Source organism: Phascolarctos cinereus, unplaced genomic scaffold, assembly GCF_003287225.1.
Source record: "Phascolarctos cinereus isolate Bilbo 61053 unplaced genomic scaffold, phaCin_HiC Scaffold_3;HRSCAF=262, whole genome shotgun sequence".
Classification (NCBI taxonomy): domain Eukaryota; kingdom Metazoa; phylum Chordata; class Mammalia; order Diprotodontia; family Phascolarctidae; genus Phascolarctos; species Phascolarctos cinereus.
In genome coordinates, this window is record NW_027555736.1 from 184211341 (window position 1) to 184228527 (window position 17187).

Here is a 17187-nt window from a genome sequence, read left to right on the forward strand (position 1 = left end):
CACTCTTTCCTTTGATAGGCTCCTTTACTCCCATGGCTTTGGTCAGTCCTACTTTAAAAACTATCAAAATCTACATCTATAGTGACTGGTTTTTTTCTGTGCCCAACTTGCATCTGCAGTCGCCTGAAAGATATCGCCACCTGGATGGCCCAGTGATGCCTCAAACTTAGCCTGTCCCAAACCAAGCTTATCTTTCCCTCTCAACTTCAGTATTTCCCTCTGGCCTCAGCATTTCTTTCTGCGGTACCATCATTCATTCACCTAGCCTCTCTTGTTTAAAACCTTGTTATTACCTTTGAGTCTTTCCTCTTTCATACTTTTCATATCCAGTTACTACCAAATCCCATCCGTTTTACCTCTACAACTTCTCTTAAATCATGGAATCGTAGGACCAAAGATCTAGACCTGAAGGGACCTCAGAGGCCATCTTGTCCAATGCTTTCATCTTTCAGGTGAAGAAACTGAGGCTCAGGAAGTTTAAGTGACTCCTCCAAGGTCATATGCATAGTAGCAGAGACAGCATTTGAACCCAGGCTTTCTGACTCAAGCCAGTGTTTTTTTTCCCGTATGACACAGCTTCCCCTATGCCACTCCATTCCGTGTTCTCTGTTCTCACTCCAACCACCTTAGCTTAGGTTTTCAGCACCACCAATATGAACTTTTCCTACTTATTCTCCCAGCAGAGTTTTTTGCCTTCACTCTTTCCTCCTCTCCAGTCCTGTTCTTCACACCATTATTAGGATAATTTTCCCTATACATTGCTCTGGTCCTGTCATTCCCTTGCTCAGAATTCTTGGTTGGCTCCCTTTTGCCAACTGGAGCAAGTTCACATTTTTTTACCTGGCATTCAAGGCTCTTCACAGTCTGGCCACACCAGCCTTATTTCATATTGATTCTTTCCCTTCATTCTAAACCCCAACCAGACTTAGTTACCCTCTGCCACTGTGCCTCAGTTCAAGTTGGTCCCCATACTTGAAATGTTCTTTCACTTCACCTCCTGAATTCCTACCCATCCTTAACCAAACTCAAATTCCAGCTCCTCCAGGAAGCCTTCTCTGGTCCTCACATCAGTCACAAACCTTTCCCCACAAGCCTCACATAGCACTTTTGTTTTAGAATTCTCTAAATAGGAATTCACAAAATTGGTTGTCGTAGTTCTCTCTCTTTGTGTCCTATTCCTCCTATTGGATTACAAATTCCGTAAGGGCAGAGACTTTGTGTTATCCACATTTTTACATCCTCTAGCACTTGTACCCAGTTAGCATCTAATTTTTTTGTGGAATGAATAAATGAACACAGATCCAAATTGCAGGGACTTGCTGAAGCACAGCAACAGGCTCACAGGGAGGAACAGAGTGAGACTCTTTGCCCTTAAACCTGCTGCTTTTGACTTGCAGATCCCCTGCAGAGGATGGAGTGGGCACTTCCGGGCCTGCTGGCGCCTGATGCTTTCTCCACCTGCAGTTGACCCTGACTTATAGGTTAAATCATGTGTTGTCAGCCCACTTTCCTGCAAGATTCTGATAATATGCTGTTGATCATTGTCTGAACTGGAGTTGTCTTGTGAGAAAAATACCGTCGGCTTTTTTATCATTATTGACAGTATACCAGAGATTGTTGAGGTTTATGTGATAATAGTGATAGAGCACAGTAAGGTTCTTATTGAACTGTTGAAGAGCATGTATTAGCAACTTAGTGATATCAATGCAGCACATACTGAATTCTGAAATAAGCCTTTTGTTTTCCAGCGTTCCTGAAATAGAGCTAAAGAATGCAAAAGGTTTGTCAAATGAAAGTGTTAATTCGTTAAAGGCCAACCTGGAAAAGTTAGCCAAAGAACATTGTGGAGAGGTAAGATTGAAAAAAAAAATTTTATAAAACTTATAATCAATGCCATCAAAAACTCAAAACACATGTTTCATCTAGCATTTGGTGGGACTCACTTTTACCTTTTTCTGTGTCCTTTAGGTCCAATTTATCCCTAAATTTTTAGTTTCAAATATCCTATGCCTAGGCTCTAAAGCAAAATTGTTAGCACTTATGATGTAAAGTTGACCAGTCAACCTTAGAGATAGTATCTACTAAACAGGTTCACATTGAGGACTTTTTTGGCCAGTGAATGGTTGGCATTTTGGTATACTGGATATGTTATTAACTTCTAACCTGCCACAACAAAATCTTAGCTATCACTTCAACACTGAAAAAATCTTGGTTTTTCTAGATTTTCTTGATTTGTGCAGGGGGAAGAGGGATGGGGGTGGGGGATGCAGCAGGGTGTCGGGCATGTAGCACTGGTTTCACTTCACAAAAGTATTTGTTTACAGGTCTAATCAACCCTGAACCCTTCTCCCCACTACCTCAATCTTAGCCTGAAGAGGAAAAAGGGATGGCTCAGTACTTGCTTTATCTGGGCTCCAGCCCAGCTGCAAGTCCTTTTCTGCTTCAGAACTGGTGTGTTATTTGCTCCTCTCTCTGCCATTAGTCCCACACATTTGTGAGTCTGGACAAGAGAAACAGCAGATGGGCTGAATCATGTGTTGCTGATTTGTCTTAGACGTTCTGTGATCTCTACCCATTTCCCTAGGGTTCACATTTTTGAGTCATGGATCGTACCTCCTCCAACAGACCAGTATTTACTCAAAGCTTTGAGGTTTTCAATATAATATATATATTATAGTAATAATCATATTTAACTTCCACAAATAGTGAAGGAAGGGTTATTTCATAACAACTTCCCTCCTCAGCTATTTGTAATAGACTCCAATGCCATTTCTATGCCTGAATAGTATAATACAAGACAAGGGTAGGCAGGTATGGCTGGACAAAAATCTGGAGATTTTAATGGCCTTCAAGTTCAGTAGGAGTCAACAGTGTGATATGACAACCCGGAAAATGAGTACAATGTTAGGCTCCTTTAAGAACAGTACAACAGGGTCCAAGATTAAGGAGGCTAATGTTGCCTTTCCTCAGCAGACCCTTCTGAAGTATTCTGTCCTGTTCTGGATGCCACATTTTAGGGATAAAAAGAAGTATGCCAGAGAATGTCCAGAGTACGTTAGCAAGGATGCTGAAGAACTTTAAGTTCAAGCCATTAAGGCATCATTTGAAGGAACTGAAGATGTTTAGCTTAAAGAAATTGCCAAGAATATCCCAAATGGGGTCGGACATGACTGAAAAATGACTGAACAACGACAAGCTTAAAGAAGAGAAGATTTTTGGTTTTTGTTGTTGTTTTTGCTTTTTGGTGAGGCAATCAGGGTTAAGTGACTTGTCCAGAGTCACACAGCTACTGAGTGTCAAGTGTCTGAGGCCAGATTTGGACTCAGGTCCTCCTGACTCCAAGGCTGGAGCTCTATGCTCTGTGCCACCTAGCTGCCCCAAGAAGAGAAGATGTTATAGGAGATATAATACCTGTCTTCATATGGAAGAGAATTTTTGCTGGTTCTGCTTTAGGGAGGCATTGTGAAAAGAAGAGCACTTATTCTGGAATCAAAGCAGCTGAGTACAAATTTTGCTACAAGTAGTTACTACCTGCATGGACTTGGGCAAGTAAATGTCTCTTTTGGTGCCTCACTGTTGTCATGTGTAAAATGAAGACGTCAGACTAGCTGGAATCTAAGGACCCTTCCAGCTCTAAGTCTGTGATCCTGTGGCTAGCCACCAAGAGCAGGACTAGGAGCATTGTCATCATTATCAAGTGGAAGTTTAAAGAGGCGTCTTAGGCTTAATATAAGGAAGAACTTATTAATAATTAGAACTATCCAAAAGGAAAATGGCCTACCTCAAAATGTGTTATGGTCCTCATCACTAAAGGTCCTCAAAATTGTATGACCACTTGTCAGCTGTGTAAAAGATTCTTGTTCAAGTATAGGTTGGACTAAATGGCCCCTTAAGTCCCTTCCAACAATAGGTGTTTACCAAGAGAAATCCAGTAATGACTTCCTCAGCAGTTGCCTGAGCATAAAGGTTCACATATTTAGTCTTCTGAAAATGTGTCTTGACTACAGTACTATGGAGGGTAAACCTAAATGGTTTCTGGATGTGTGGTAAAGGAGTACAGGAAGTTCTTTTCTTCACTTCTTTCTAATGATAATGCTCCCTTCTTTCCTTTTAAATTTTTACCCTGGAGAATCTCATTATAACCCTCATAAAGAAAGAGAAATAGAGGCAGCTATGTGGTGCAGTGGATAGAGCACCAACCCTGGAGTCAAGAAGACCTGAGTTAAAATCTGGCCTCAGACACATAACACCCACTAGCTGTGTGACTCTGGGCAAGTCCTTAATCCCAATTGCCTCACCAAAAAGAAAAAAGGAAAAAAAAGAAAGAGAAATAACTAAAAGCAAGTACTAAACTGGAAAAACTTTAGGCCTCAAAGTCTCACTTGTTAAAGACAACCTTATTGCTTAAGTCAACTAAAAGATAAATAGAATGACAAAAAATTTTAACATGTAGGTTATAACAATCAGAAGTTGATTTCTGAGATCCATTCTAGCTTTAAAATTGTCTGACTTCAAGTTGTATTTGAATGCTGCAGGGGCAGATCAGGTAAATGATGTTTTTACTGTAGGCCATTTCTGATAAGAAAGTGGGATCTAAATAATTATTTCATTAACCCTTTCTTGTTACTCAGGACTCTTGCATCAAATTGGAAAATTAAATTGTAGGAATCCCTCTAGATTCTTGGATTCATGTTCATGTTTCAGATGTTAGCTGTATACCCTGTTGTCATACTGACCTTCCCTTGAGGCTGTCACCACTTGCATTAAGCCCTTAACCTGAAGATATATTCTTTTTTTAAAGATAGAAAAGATTAACAGGTATTTAAAATGGATTAGCATTTTCTACATATATAATCAGAAGAAACTAAAAAAAAATTGAAAAAGTGACAACTTTGAAGAGGGAATGAGTAGCAGGCAAAAGTATTCCATATCAGGTACAAATATTCAAGGATTTTCTATTCAAGAGGAGCTCTTAAGTACATTGCCTTGAATGCAAGGACACGTACTTAAGAGCTCCTGTCTAGTGCAACAAGAAGATGACAAATCAGCTCGCCTAGGCAGAAGAGAAGAGACATGTAGTTGTGGGCCCTGTTGTTGAATGTATATTTGGTTACGCCATTTCTATTTGTCACCAATTCTGGTTGTTCTCATTTTTATTGGTCTGCTCTTTTTTTAAATTTAGAAATCTGAATTAATAAGTATTTCTTTTCAAAAAAGAAAGAAACACAGAATATTAGAGCTAGGAGGTACCTTGGATGTTATTGAGTTCAACCCATGGTTTACAGATGATGAACCTAAGGTACAAAAGTAAGATGACTTTCCCAAGGTTCTGCAACCATTTAATGACAGAACTAGGCCTAGTACCCAGGTCTCCTGACTCCTAATACTCTTTCAGCCTTTACACAGTAACTATAATTTGTTTATGTCCCAATAGAGGTTCTTAAGGGAACTATTTTAATGTAGAGATCAGAATTGTTGATAACAAGCTTACCAATTATTTGTAAGTAAAATTTAAAGATTTGCAAATACTTGAAGTATTTTCCTTGTTGAAATCTTGCTTTCTTTTTATTTAGCAACACTCACTCTCTTTATAAAAATGATACCTTTGTTTTATTTTTTTCTGAACCATTAAAGTTTGAATGAGTAAAGTTTTATGATATTTTAAATAGGATTTAATCATGAGTAAATTACAGTTGTAGAATGTTTCTCACTATATACGTGTGTGTGTGTGTGTGTGTGTGTGTGTGTGTGTGTTATCATATACCATCCTGAGTTTAAAGTACACCCATTGAATAGTAGCTAGAAATGACTGTTCTAATGAGAATTGACTGACTGGAAACTGAAGATTATTCTGGTGAATCAGTGAAGACTAGTATAAGAGAAGGTGGATTATATATATTGCATCAGAATTCTCAGTGCTTTACAGTAGGAAATAGCCTTCATAACTGAAAGACGATACCTACCCCTAATTCTGAATGCTTCTGTATATAGCAAACCAAAAATTTACTTTGGTGAGTCTTATCATTTGCATATTTTAATCAAGTTAGATTTGAACTTGAAATCTAATGTAACATTTACATTCAATAAGAAGTAAATTTTTCAGTGTTAGTTCATTTGAAAATTAGGAGCCCACAGGCTAGAAATAAACATCTGTGAAAGCAATTCAATATAATTTAAAATGTTTCTTAAGTACTTCCTATATGCAAGGCACTATGCAAGGTGCTAGGGAGTACAAAAATCAAAAATACAAAGACCTCAGTTTCAAGAACCTTATAATAGAGAGAAACTACATATACGTATACATAATTGTGGTAATATAGGGGGTGGTAAGTGCAAAGAAGTGTCCTGAGAAATCAGAATTGGAAGAGATCACTTTGAGTTGGTGGGAGAAGTCAAGGGGGCTTTATGAAAGACCAAGTGGCAGCTCCTGAGTTGGGTTTTGAAAGAGGAGAGGGACTTCAGAAGACAGATATGAAGGAAGAATGTGTACACACACATGCATAGCCACAGTACAAGATGAGAATTAGATGGAAAGCAACCAAGTTTGTTTAGGACACAAACTGTATAAAGAGGAGAAATATGAGATAAGGTTTGACAGTTGTTAGTTCCATATGTTAGAAAGCTCTGAATGTCGTGATCAGGAGTTTATCATTTATTTGGTAGGCAATCGGGGGCCCCTACAGAATTTTAACTAGAAGAATGACATAATCAGAGTGGCGCATTAGAAAGATTATTTAAACAGTAGTGCAAAAAATAGTTTGGAAGGAGTTAGACTGTAGGCAGGAAGCCCAGTTAGGAGGCAAAAAGTAATGAAAGCCTGAACTAGGATGGTCACAGTGAGTAAAAAGGAGGGGAGAGATGAAAAAGAGACTGCTACAGTAGACTTGCCAGGACTTGCATGGCTTGCCCAAGATCACACAGACAGCAAATATCGCTGGTAAGATATGAACCCAGGTCCTCTGATTCCAGCTTTTTCCACTGTAACATATTGTCTCCATAATATTCCAGTAAGCATAATGATGTTGGTTATTTGTGAAGAAAACTATCACTGAGATTATAAAACAAAAACAGAACAAAAAACCTTAAATAAATGTTTTGCATTAGCTTGGCAGTTCTAATAATCCTTTCACATAATTAATGTGACCTTGGTGCTAGGAACATAATTCAGGGTCCTTAGATGCCTCTTTTTTCAGCTGTAATAGTGGTCTCAGTTAGAGGTCTTGTTTTTCAGCATATTGACTGAAAAGGCATTTGTTTTGGGTAAATATTTAATGTTCAAGAGAAGAATCTGACTTCGAGACTTCTATTATCTTGTAAGATTATTTGTCATTGTGTTTTTGACTTTATGAAGAATGTTCAGGGGGAGTTATTTAAAAAGTGAATTATACAAACCAACTTTATATTCATGTGTTAATGAGAATTTTCTTAGTATTAAGCCTGATATCTTCATCAAATAACAAACCTGTAACAATAAAGGTGTTGAAGATTGAAATGCTTATGCTTGTGAGCAATTGGACCAGGTTTGCTATAAAAGTGCTTTGATGACTTGGTTTTTTAAATAATTTTGAATGAATGGAATAGAAATCCTTTGAGCAGTGAAGGAAACCTCTGCTGTTATAACCTGTGCATTAAGAAACAAATATATTGGGCTGCAGTCTACATTTTTGTCAGTACAGCTTGAATGTTTTTCTGTCACATAACACCCTATGCTGGATAGGAATCTATTTCTTGCAATTTGGTGCACTTTTATGAGTTAGGTGGAGAACTGAGTTGAATAAGGAGGCAGAAGAAAGTGCTTCATAGAAGTAGCAATTTACTCAGAAATAATGGTCTTAGAGGACTAGGACACCTCCATTATCAATTGAGCTTGTCACTTTGGCTTCCTCAGCCTGTGCATTTTGCTGATGGAAAAAGAGTATTGAAGAGACCTTACAGACCATCTAGTCCAATCCCCTCATTTTACAGATAAAGAAACTGAGACTCAGACAGGTTCAATAACTTGCCCAATATCACACAGATAATAGCGGCAGTGCTGAGATTCTAACTAAGGTGCTCTAATTCCAAGGTCATTTGCATCACACTACTCCCAGACACCACAGTAGAAATTTGTTGAAATGTATTTATAAGTTGCACCTGGTCTCACAATGCCTTGTGGTTTTAGAAGAAAATCCTTGGAAATAGTGTACATGAAACTTCTAGTGAATTGTTGTTCTCCTCATGCACCTTCTGCCCCCTCACCCCAGGTAATGAGGTGTGTGTGTGTGTGTTTGGGTTTGAGGGTACAAATTGAAAAGGTTAGACTGATTATTTTATTGGAGAGTTGCCTGGGGACACGGAGAGACTCAGTGACTTACCCATAGTTACATATTAAATAAGTGTCAGAGGCAGGTATTTAATTCAGGTCTTGTGCCACTCTGTCTCCTTTGTGGACTGGAATAAATCTAGATGATTAACCTTCCAGGTTATACCAAAACTAACTGAATTGGACTGGTGTCACAAAGCTAGTGACTTTCATGGTGGTTGAATCATCATTTCTTCCACAATATACTTTCACTGCTACCATGTAGAGTAGTATTAAAGTTTTATGGTCTTGTATCTCTAAAGAGACAACGCCTGAGAGTCAGATTCAATCACTAATGTCAGCTTCTTAAAACAACAGTAGCTACAATAAAGTCTCTTTATTAAATAATGAAAGGTTATGTAATTAGTATGTGAATACCAAAATATTGAGTATGAAATGCTCTTTTACAAAGTCTGACAAAATTAAGATCATCAACTGTTGACCTTGCCCTTTACCTCCTTTAAAATCTCTTTATAGATGTATTTAAACAGGCTTTCTCTTCTCTTTACTGTCATGATGACCTCACAACCCTCAATGGCTTTTTCTCGGGTCCAAGATTCCTTCTCGTTAAGAAATCATCATCTCTTTTTGACTGGCTGGAAATCATCTGTTTGCTTCCTCAGCATTTCTTAAGATCTTGCCACTTTCCAATGTTTATTAGTACTGCCACTAAATATATTTTAAAAAAGACTTTGAGGAAGAAACAGTATCTCTTGTGGATACCCCAATATAACTGATTTCTTTGTATCTCACTCTCGATGAGAAAATGAAAGTAAGTGCCTACTACTAGCTCTCCTGATTTCTGGAATTTTTTTATGTGACAGAATTTATTGATTCCCAGCCCAGCCTGATATGTTCCTTTAGAAATCTTTAAAATATAGAAAGAACATGTTTGAAGTGTTTTGCTTCAGAAGAAATAAGAGAAAAGAAACCCAAAAATAGATTCCCATATCTCTGTGAAGAGATATATTCTTACCATTCTTTTTCTTTTCCACAAGGGCTCTCAGAATGTTTTACAATTCTAACTTGCCAGCTCCCTTGGTGTGCAACAGATTGGCTTGCTAGGTACTTACTAATCACAAGGATCCTTTTTCTTCAAGTCTGTGAAGACCCCATCAGCACTGAAAATTAAATCCTTTTGAAATGTCTGATCCACCTTCCTGTTGGTCTTATTCCCAGTAGACAGAAAGTGAGGTCTTTTTGTGCCAGCCTACACCTACAGAATATTTCCAGAGTCTTTAGGTTGTCTAGTAAAGCAGATGACTGTTCTGATGTTAACATTGTTTATTTTCTGCAAAGGAGGCATTGCTGTACTGGAAGATGTAGATATCTTCAGGTTATTTAAAAAAAAAAACAACTCGATACCAGTGTGCACATTAACAACAACAATATGAAAAAAAAAAAGATAAAACTCGAGTCAAATCCAACGGACAGTGTTGGTTCCAAATAACTAAGTTAAAGTACACTTCCTTTCTACTAACAGACTAAAATGTTAGAAAGTTACTGGTACCGTGAATGGTAGTCACTACGACTATATTAAATAGTTTGCCTCTTTTTTTTTTTTTAACTTCAGAAGGTAATGGTGGTATTTATTGGTAACTGTCTGGTGTTTCAAAACAAGATGTTCTAATTTCATGAAACCTTTTTTTAAGTCTTTGCTTTAATTTTATTATACAGAAAAGGCCAATAAATCAAATATGCCTGGAAAGTAAAATTGAAACAATTTATTATATACCTGTAGTAATCTGTCTTAGTACCAACAGTTTCTAAGATGTCGGTTTGCTGACATGATTTGTTTCTTGTTTAATATGTTAGAACCATAGTTCAGAAAATATCCTATCAGAATGTTATCAAGCAAGTAGTACATTGTATCCTGTTGTTGTTGTTATTGTTGTTTACTATTACGTATTATGCTATTGGACCACGGCTTTGAATTCCCTGCCAATTGAGTTTCACTTTGGTTCAAATTTGTAGGTGATGATATTTGAACTGGCAGACCATGTGCAGTCGTTCCTCAGTGAACATAACAAGCCACCCTCTAAGTCTTTTCATGAAGAAATGCTAAAAAATCATCAAAAGCTGCAAGAAAGACAGGCCCAAGAGGAGCAACAGCGGCTGTTAGAAGCAAAGCAAAAAGAGGAGCAAGTGGTAAGAGAGGTTCTATTTCACACATTGTCTGGGAACATGGAATATAATGGGTTGTGTATGTCTTAGGGTTATGCGTTCTTGTAGAATTTTAGCATTCTGCTTGTAACTAGCTTTCTCAGGATCAGACATGATGTAGTTAGATTCCCTGGCATTAACTGAAAAAAAATGAGCTTAGCAAGTTTTTTCCCTCATTATTGAGTAGTCATCCTCCTCCCACCCCACCCAGTACCTTCTGGCTGAACTACAGCAGGTGACCCATACTTGATATAGTCATTCTGAATATGACCGATTTAATAGGAATTTACTGGTTACCGCCATCATCATACCTGTTAAAGAAACTTTCCATTCTCACACTAGCCACAGATTGTCTACAGTATGATTGAGCTGACCCAGAAAAGGGCCCACAGTGGAGGGCCCTGCTCATTTGGTGAATGACCTGGCCCAGCTATTCTCTGAAACAGCCAGTAGAGTAAATGTATGAATTACTCACTTCTCTCCCACTCCATCCCCTATCCTCTAGAAAAATCTTAATTTATTAACTCATTTTAAAACATCAACAAATGTGGTATATTAAGGACACTGTTCTGAATGTCAAGTTTTGTTTTAATCCTTTGTGGGATAAGTGTTTAATTTGCCTCTGAGACTGCCTGACTATTTAAGGACCTTGAGCTTTTCTGAAGGATATAGAGAAAAGTTCTGGGGCTTATATAGTCAGCATAGTACCCTCTGAAACAGGAGCATCTGGAGGATCTTGCTGTTTGTCTGTAGGGAATCCTTATTCCATTTAAACTCAGTGGAACTCATCCTTCATGACAGGGGCAAATACCTTTGGCAAAGATACATTTCTCTGGTTTTGTGCCTCATTTGATATTGATAGGAGATCTCTGAGTAAAATTATATCTCTGACTATATTATCTTAACATATGCCTGAATGAGGAGAACCTGTAAGACTAGATTTTGCTCTACCAAGTCAAAGGCTTTTTTTTTGTTTGTTTGTTTAAAGTAAAAATAAACTGGGATTTTTTATTTTCTATATTTTTCAGTTAGTAGACTACAGAAAAAGTCTGCTGCATAAAATAATTTCTGACAACATGCTGATTTTTTTCACATATTTGTCATGATCTCTTTATGAAATCATTCTCATAAAGATTTTATAGAAATGAGAAAATAGGCATATGAGTTAGTTAATAGGGATATCTTCTTGAGTGCTTTTTTTTTGGTAGTAATGTAGTACGTGATTTCCCCCTACCATTTGATGTCTTTCCACTTTTAAATACATTGAAAATTGATCCCTTGATGCCATCAAAATTCTGTTGCCTCCAGCACAATTATCTTGGTCTAGCCCAAGTATTTCTCCCAATCATTCTCTTAAGTCTTATTTCTGCTTCATTATATAATACATCGTGGACTGAGGTGAGAGGCCAAATGTATGATTGTAGTTATACTGTCATAAATGATGAAAATAGGTCTTCATAAAAACATTAGCAGATTTGTTTCATTTTTACCCACTTATTGTTTTGTTTAGTTTCACTTGTACTTAGAATGGCCTAGCCTAGTCGGGTCTCAGGCCAAACTTTTCTGCCGAGTCATTTTTTTCTCTACTGTTCTTGATAGTTTATGACCTAGGGTTGCCCACAGTCTACTACCATCCTCCTTACTGACTTAATCAGGTCAAAATGGTTGTAGTTGCCTACATTGTCTTTTTTCATCCTTCTATTTTAGTGTTGATTTGGATGTTTGCTCAAATTAATTACAGTCTAACTACACAAAGATAGCTGATTCAGAAATTACTTCCATATTTGTAGTGGGTTATTTTCTGTCTGTTAAGATTTCACCTCATATTTTATTGAGAAAATAGAAACCATTCTCTGAGAACTTCTCACCTGATCTACACCTCAAAGCACCTTGGCATCATCCCCCATTCTCTCCTATTTTACTCCAATTTTTTGCCCAGATCAGCCACCCTATATGTACCCTTAATATCATCCCTTCCCTTCTTCTCTGGCAAATCATCCCCACAGTTATCTCTTCTGTCTTCCTAATCTTCATTCTCTCCCTTTTGACCTGCCCCCTGCTACCTAAAAAGATTTCCAGGCCTCACTTGACCCTCAAGCTATCATCCTTATCTCTCTTTTACAGTTAAACTCTGGGGAAAAGTTGAATGCGTTCATTGCCTCCATTTCTTCTTCTTTCTGTTATCCTTTCATTTTGTCTTCTTTCCTCAACACTCAACTGAAACTGCTCTCTCCTGTGTTACCAATATCTCTTATTACCAAATCTATTGACCTTTTATCTGCCTTTGTTTTCTTGAGTTCTCCACAGCATGGCATTCTTGATCAGTCTTTCCTCCTTAATACTTTTTAATAATAATAATACTTAATGCTTAAACTCTTCCAGGTTTTCATGACACTGCTCTTTCTCAGTTCTCCTGACTAAATCTTTTCAGTCTCCTTTGCTGGACCATCATCTAGAGCCTGCTCACTAACTGTGAGTGTACCTCCAAGGCTCTCTCTAGGATCCTCTTCTTTCTAGATGTTCTCTTTGCAACCTCATTAATTTATATATTCAGTTTTGTCTATGCCCATGAATTCTAGATCTACATAAGCCAGTCCTAATTTCTCAGCTGAACTTTAATCCTTCATCATCAACTCCTTGTTGGACCTTTGGACTGCATCTCCCAGACATCTCAGCTTAGCATGTCCAAAACAGAACTCATTATCTTTAACACCGCCACCCACCCAAATCCAACCCTCTTCTGAACTTCCCTGTTTCTGCTAAGGGTACCACCATCTGGTTACCTACATTTGTAATTTCAAGTTATCTTGGATTCCTCCCACACAGCTCATGTTTAGTCAGTTGCCAAATCTCATTAATTCTACCTCAGTAGCTTCTCTCATGGCTTTATTCTAATTAAGGCCTCATTAACTTTCAGCTAGACCATTGCAAATAGACCTAAGTGGTCTTTCCATCTCAAGTCACTTATACTTCATAAACCATTTTCCACACAGGTACCCAAGTCACATTTCTAAAGCACTTACCTGACCATGTCACTCTGCCCAAAGCAGTAAACTTTCATGGTTCCCTATTCCCTATAGAATCAAATATAAATTATGTTTGACATTTACAGCCTTTTACAACCTGAGTCCAGCCTACCTGTTCAGACTGATTATTCATTAGTCCACTTTTCTGCAAGACTGGCGTTCGTACTGTTCCTCACACGTGACGTTCTATCAGCCATTTCTGTCTTTGCACAAGCTGTTCTCCATGCCTGAAATGTACTCCTTCCTCACTGATGCTGCTTAGAATACCTTGTTTCCTTTAAAGCTAAACTCAAATGACACCTTCCACAGGATACCTGACTCCTCCCTCCAGCTGCTAGTGCTTCTCTCCCCAAATTACTTTGTCTTATTTTTTTTTATACTTATATTTGTACATGTTGTGTTACTTGATAGAGTGGGAGGATCAAGTGGAATAATATGCATAAAGAACTTTACAAACCTTAAAGTGCTATATAAATGCTAGCTATTATTTTTGTAGAATATAAGCTCCTTGGAAAGTTCTGCTTTCATCCTTGGATTTCCAATACCTAGCACAGCACCTGGGAGGTAGTAGATGTTTATTAAATGCTTGTTGATTGATGGATAGATATACTCAGTTTTATTTTTTGTGTTGTTATTTTAATGTTCCTCTTTCAACTCTCTTCTGGAAGACATATTCATTATGTATACCTGAGAGTCTTCTGTATAGTGCAGTCTTTTGGCCTCTTTGTTTCTTAATCTTGAACCATATTTTCAAATGTGTTTTTCAATATCCTTTCTTATGTTTACCTTTGTATTGAATTCACTGAATATTATATGTTGACTTGCTTTAGAGGAGATTGTCAGATTGTCATAGAATTGTTCTATTGCCTCATATTCTGCAACAAACATTGGTTCATGAGCTGTGTATATCTTTTTGCTTATGTTCATCATAAGGACGGTAACCCAAGATGATCAAGGATTTCATGAAATGTTGTTACTTGTTGCCTATTAATGCCTCAAACACATGACCGCTCAAATAAGTTTAGCTTAATAACCCATAGAGAAAAAAACAAAGGGAGAAAGATACCCTTTTACCAGACCGTGTGACATGTAGCTAGATGAGCAGTCACTTGAGCACCACCAGTTCATTCACCTTGAACAGACATTGCGAATGAATAAAGAGATGGGCTGAGAATTGAATATGTTGAAGATAGCTTGTTGGATTGCTTTTGAGAAGTTGTGCTGGGCTTGTGATGATCTCTGGCTACTCCCTGACACAAAACCCCATCTTTTTAGCACTATTATTCTTTTGGTTTTGCCATTCCACTGCAAGTAGTAGAACGTTACAATCTCCAAAGACTCAAAATTATAGGTGACTTAAAAAGCAATAGAGAAATGCATGGTGGTTATAACTAGGTCACAGTTTTTACAAACAATGACTTCTCCTTTAAAAAAAATGACATAAAAGACATTGTCCAGAAAATGGCTCATTAGAAAAGGAGATGGGTTAAGATAGTTAATGCTCAGAATAATGAAGTGTTCCTTAACTATCATTTTGAAAAACTTATTTTTCCCTCATTATAGCCCTTATTTTTTCAAACTAGGACTTACTGAATTATTTACTTCATAAGCTTTTGAATCAACTTTTTTTTGTATTTTATCTTATTTATCCTTCATCTTAACAATGTCTGTGTAGTCCCACTCAGTATATAGTTACTGCCCCTCACTACTTATTTGTGCATACTGCCCCTCATTCAGAAGGGGTTCTGTTCCTGAACTTTGTAGGTGACTGTACATTTGTTAGACTTCACACCATTTGGGAAATGATAAATATTGGCTGGTAGAGTCTTATTGTGGTGAATTGATCTGTTACAGCAGCTCCTAAATTTTTGAGCAATTTATCGAAGTGATTATTGTTCATGATTTGCTTGCTCTGTGATGAATTTAGTCCATGTAAGTGGGGACATAAAGACCAAGAAAATGGATCTACTTACAGTGAAGACTAACAACACTTCAGATTTAGGTCTTCTTAAGAGGTGATTTGAGTTATTGAACTTTCCAAAAAAATTTTTTTGTGTTTCTTAAATTTCATTTATCTTGCTTGGATTTCTGAGACTTGATAGCAGTATGCTTTATTTCAGCAACTTGAAATCCTTCATGAGATTCAGAGAAGGAAAGAAGAGAAAAGAGAAGAGAAAAAAAGGAAAGAAATGGCAAAACAGGTACTAAAAATTACCTTTGCTATTAATAATTACTAAGACAGACGGTTTAGTAGATTTAAATTAAGATTTGCCATTAATGAGGAGTTTTCCTTTTATTTTTGTTTAGCATAGGTGATATCACAGTGATAGCATATGTAATTTTAAAAAGGAAATCAAGCATGGCCCCTTCCAAGTTTAGATCTCTGATCCTATGTCAGAATTGGAAGGGATCTCAGGAGCTCCCTACCCTACTACCCTATATCTTATCAAGAATCACATGTACAGGATCTCTCACAAATAGTCATCTAGCTTTTGCTTGAAGACTTTTAGCAAGAGAGAACCCACTACCTAATTCTAGGCAGCCCATACCACTTTTGACTACTTCTAACTGGTAGGAAGTTTTTCTTTATATTAAATCCAAATCAGCATCTTTATAATTCACTTCTACTCCTTCATTATTCATAATTCTGCCCTCTGGAGTAAAGCAGAACATGTCTCTAATTCTTCTTTCCCATGATAGTCCTTCAGATACTTGAAAACAGCTATCACACCCCTTACAAATCTACTTTTCTCCAGGCTAAACATCCCTAGTGCCTTTGATCCATTTGGCTTGCCAAAAAACATATTTTTGGTTCTCTAAAAGTGCAATATGGGGTAGTGGGAAGGAACAATAGACCTGAAACCAAGGCCTGGTTCTAATGGGGGAGATAACACATACACACACACACACACACACACACACACACACACACACACACACACACGCACGCATATATACATCATAAATATAAAGTGAATACAAATATATACAAAGTCATTACATAGAAGGCATTTTGGCAGGGAGGGCATTAGCAGTAAGGGGGGGATCAAGAAAAATTTCATGAAGAAGGTGGTGTTTTAGCTGCATCTTAGAAGAAGAGAGGGATTCCACAGAGGAAGGAAGGGCATTCCTGACATTTGGGACTGCCATTGCAAAGGTACAGAGAAAAGAGATGGAGTGTCATATATGAAGAACAGAGAGAAATCTAGCTTGGCTAGGTCAGAGTATGGGAGGAGGAGCTTCGTCATCTGTGAAATGAGTATGTAGCACTTCTGTCCCAGGGTTGTCGTAAGGATAAAATGAGATAAAAAGCACTATATAAATGTTTATATTAATAGTCATTATTATTATTATCATTGTCATTCAAAGATAGGTTGGGGCCAGGTTGTGCAAGGCTTTAAATGTTAAGTAGAGGAATTTATATTTGATCCTAGACAATAAGAAGCTATTGGAGTGAATTGAGCAGGGGAGTCATGATCAGATCTGTGTTTAGGGAAAATTATTTTGTCAGGAGTATGGAGGATGGATTAGGGTAGTGAGAGACTGGAGTCAAGAAGACCGATTAGAAGGCTGTTTCAGTAATCTAGGCTAGGAGTGATGAGGGCCTTAACTAAGGTAGTGATTGTGTGAGTGGCAGAATAAGTCATAAGCCTGGGC

General features: G+C 37.5%; 1 protein-coding gene across 5 annotated transcripts in view; it reads left to right on the forward strand.

Annotated features, from left to right (window-relative positions):
* EIF2AK4 (eukaryotic translation initiation factor 2 alpha kinase 4) overlaps positions 1-17187 on the forward strand; it is a 109099-nt gene that overhangs the window by 10312 nt on the left and 81600 nt on the right. For 4 of the 5 annotated variants that reach the window (XR_013485404.1, XM_078151337.1, XM_078151336.1 and 1 more), the window contains exons 3-5: positions 1749-1851; positions 10316-10489; positions 15651-15731. Coding sequence is in view for 4 of the 5 variants with exons in the window: in XM_078151337.1 (XP_078007463.1) it covers positions 1749-1851; positions 10316-10489; positions 15651-15731 (358 nt within the window). In the remaining variant the exon portion in view is untranslated. The remainder of the gene's footprint in view (positions 1-1748; positions 1852-10315; positions 10490-15650; positions 15732-17187) is intronic. The other variant, XM_078151338.1, reaches the window with a different exon arrangement.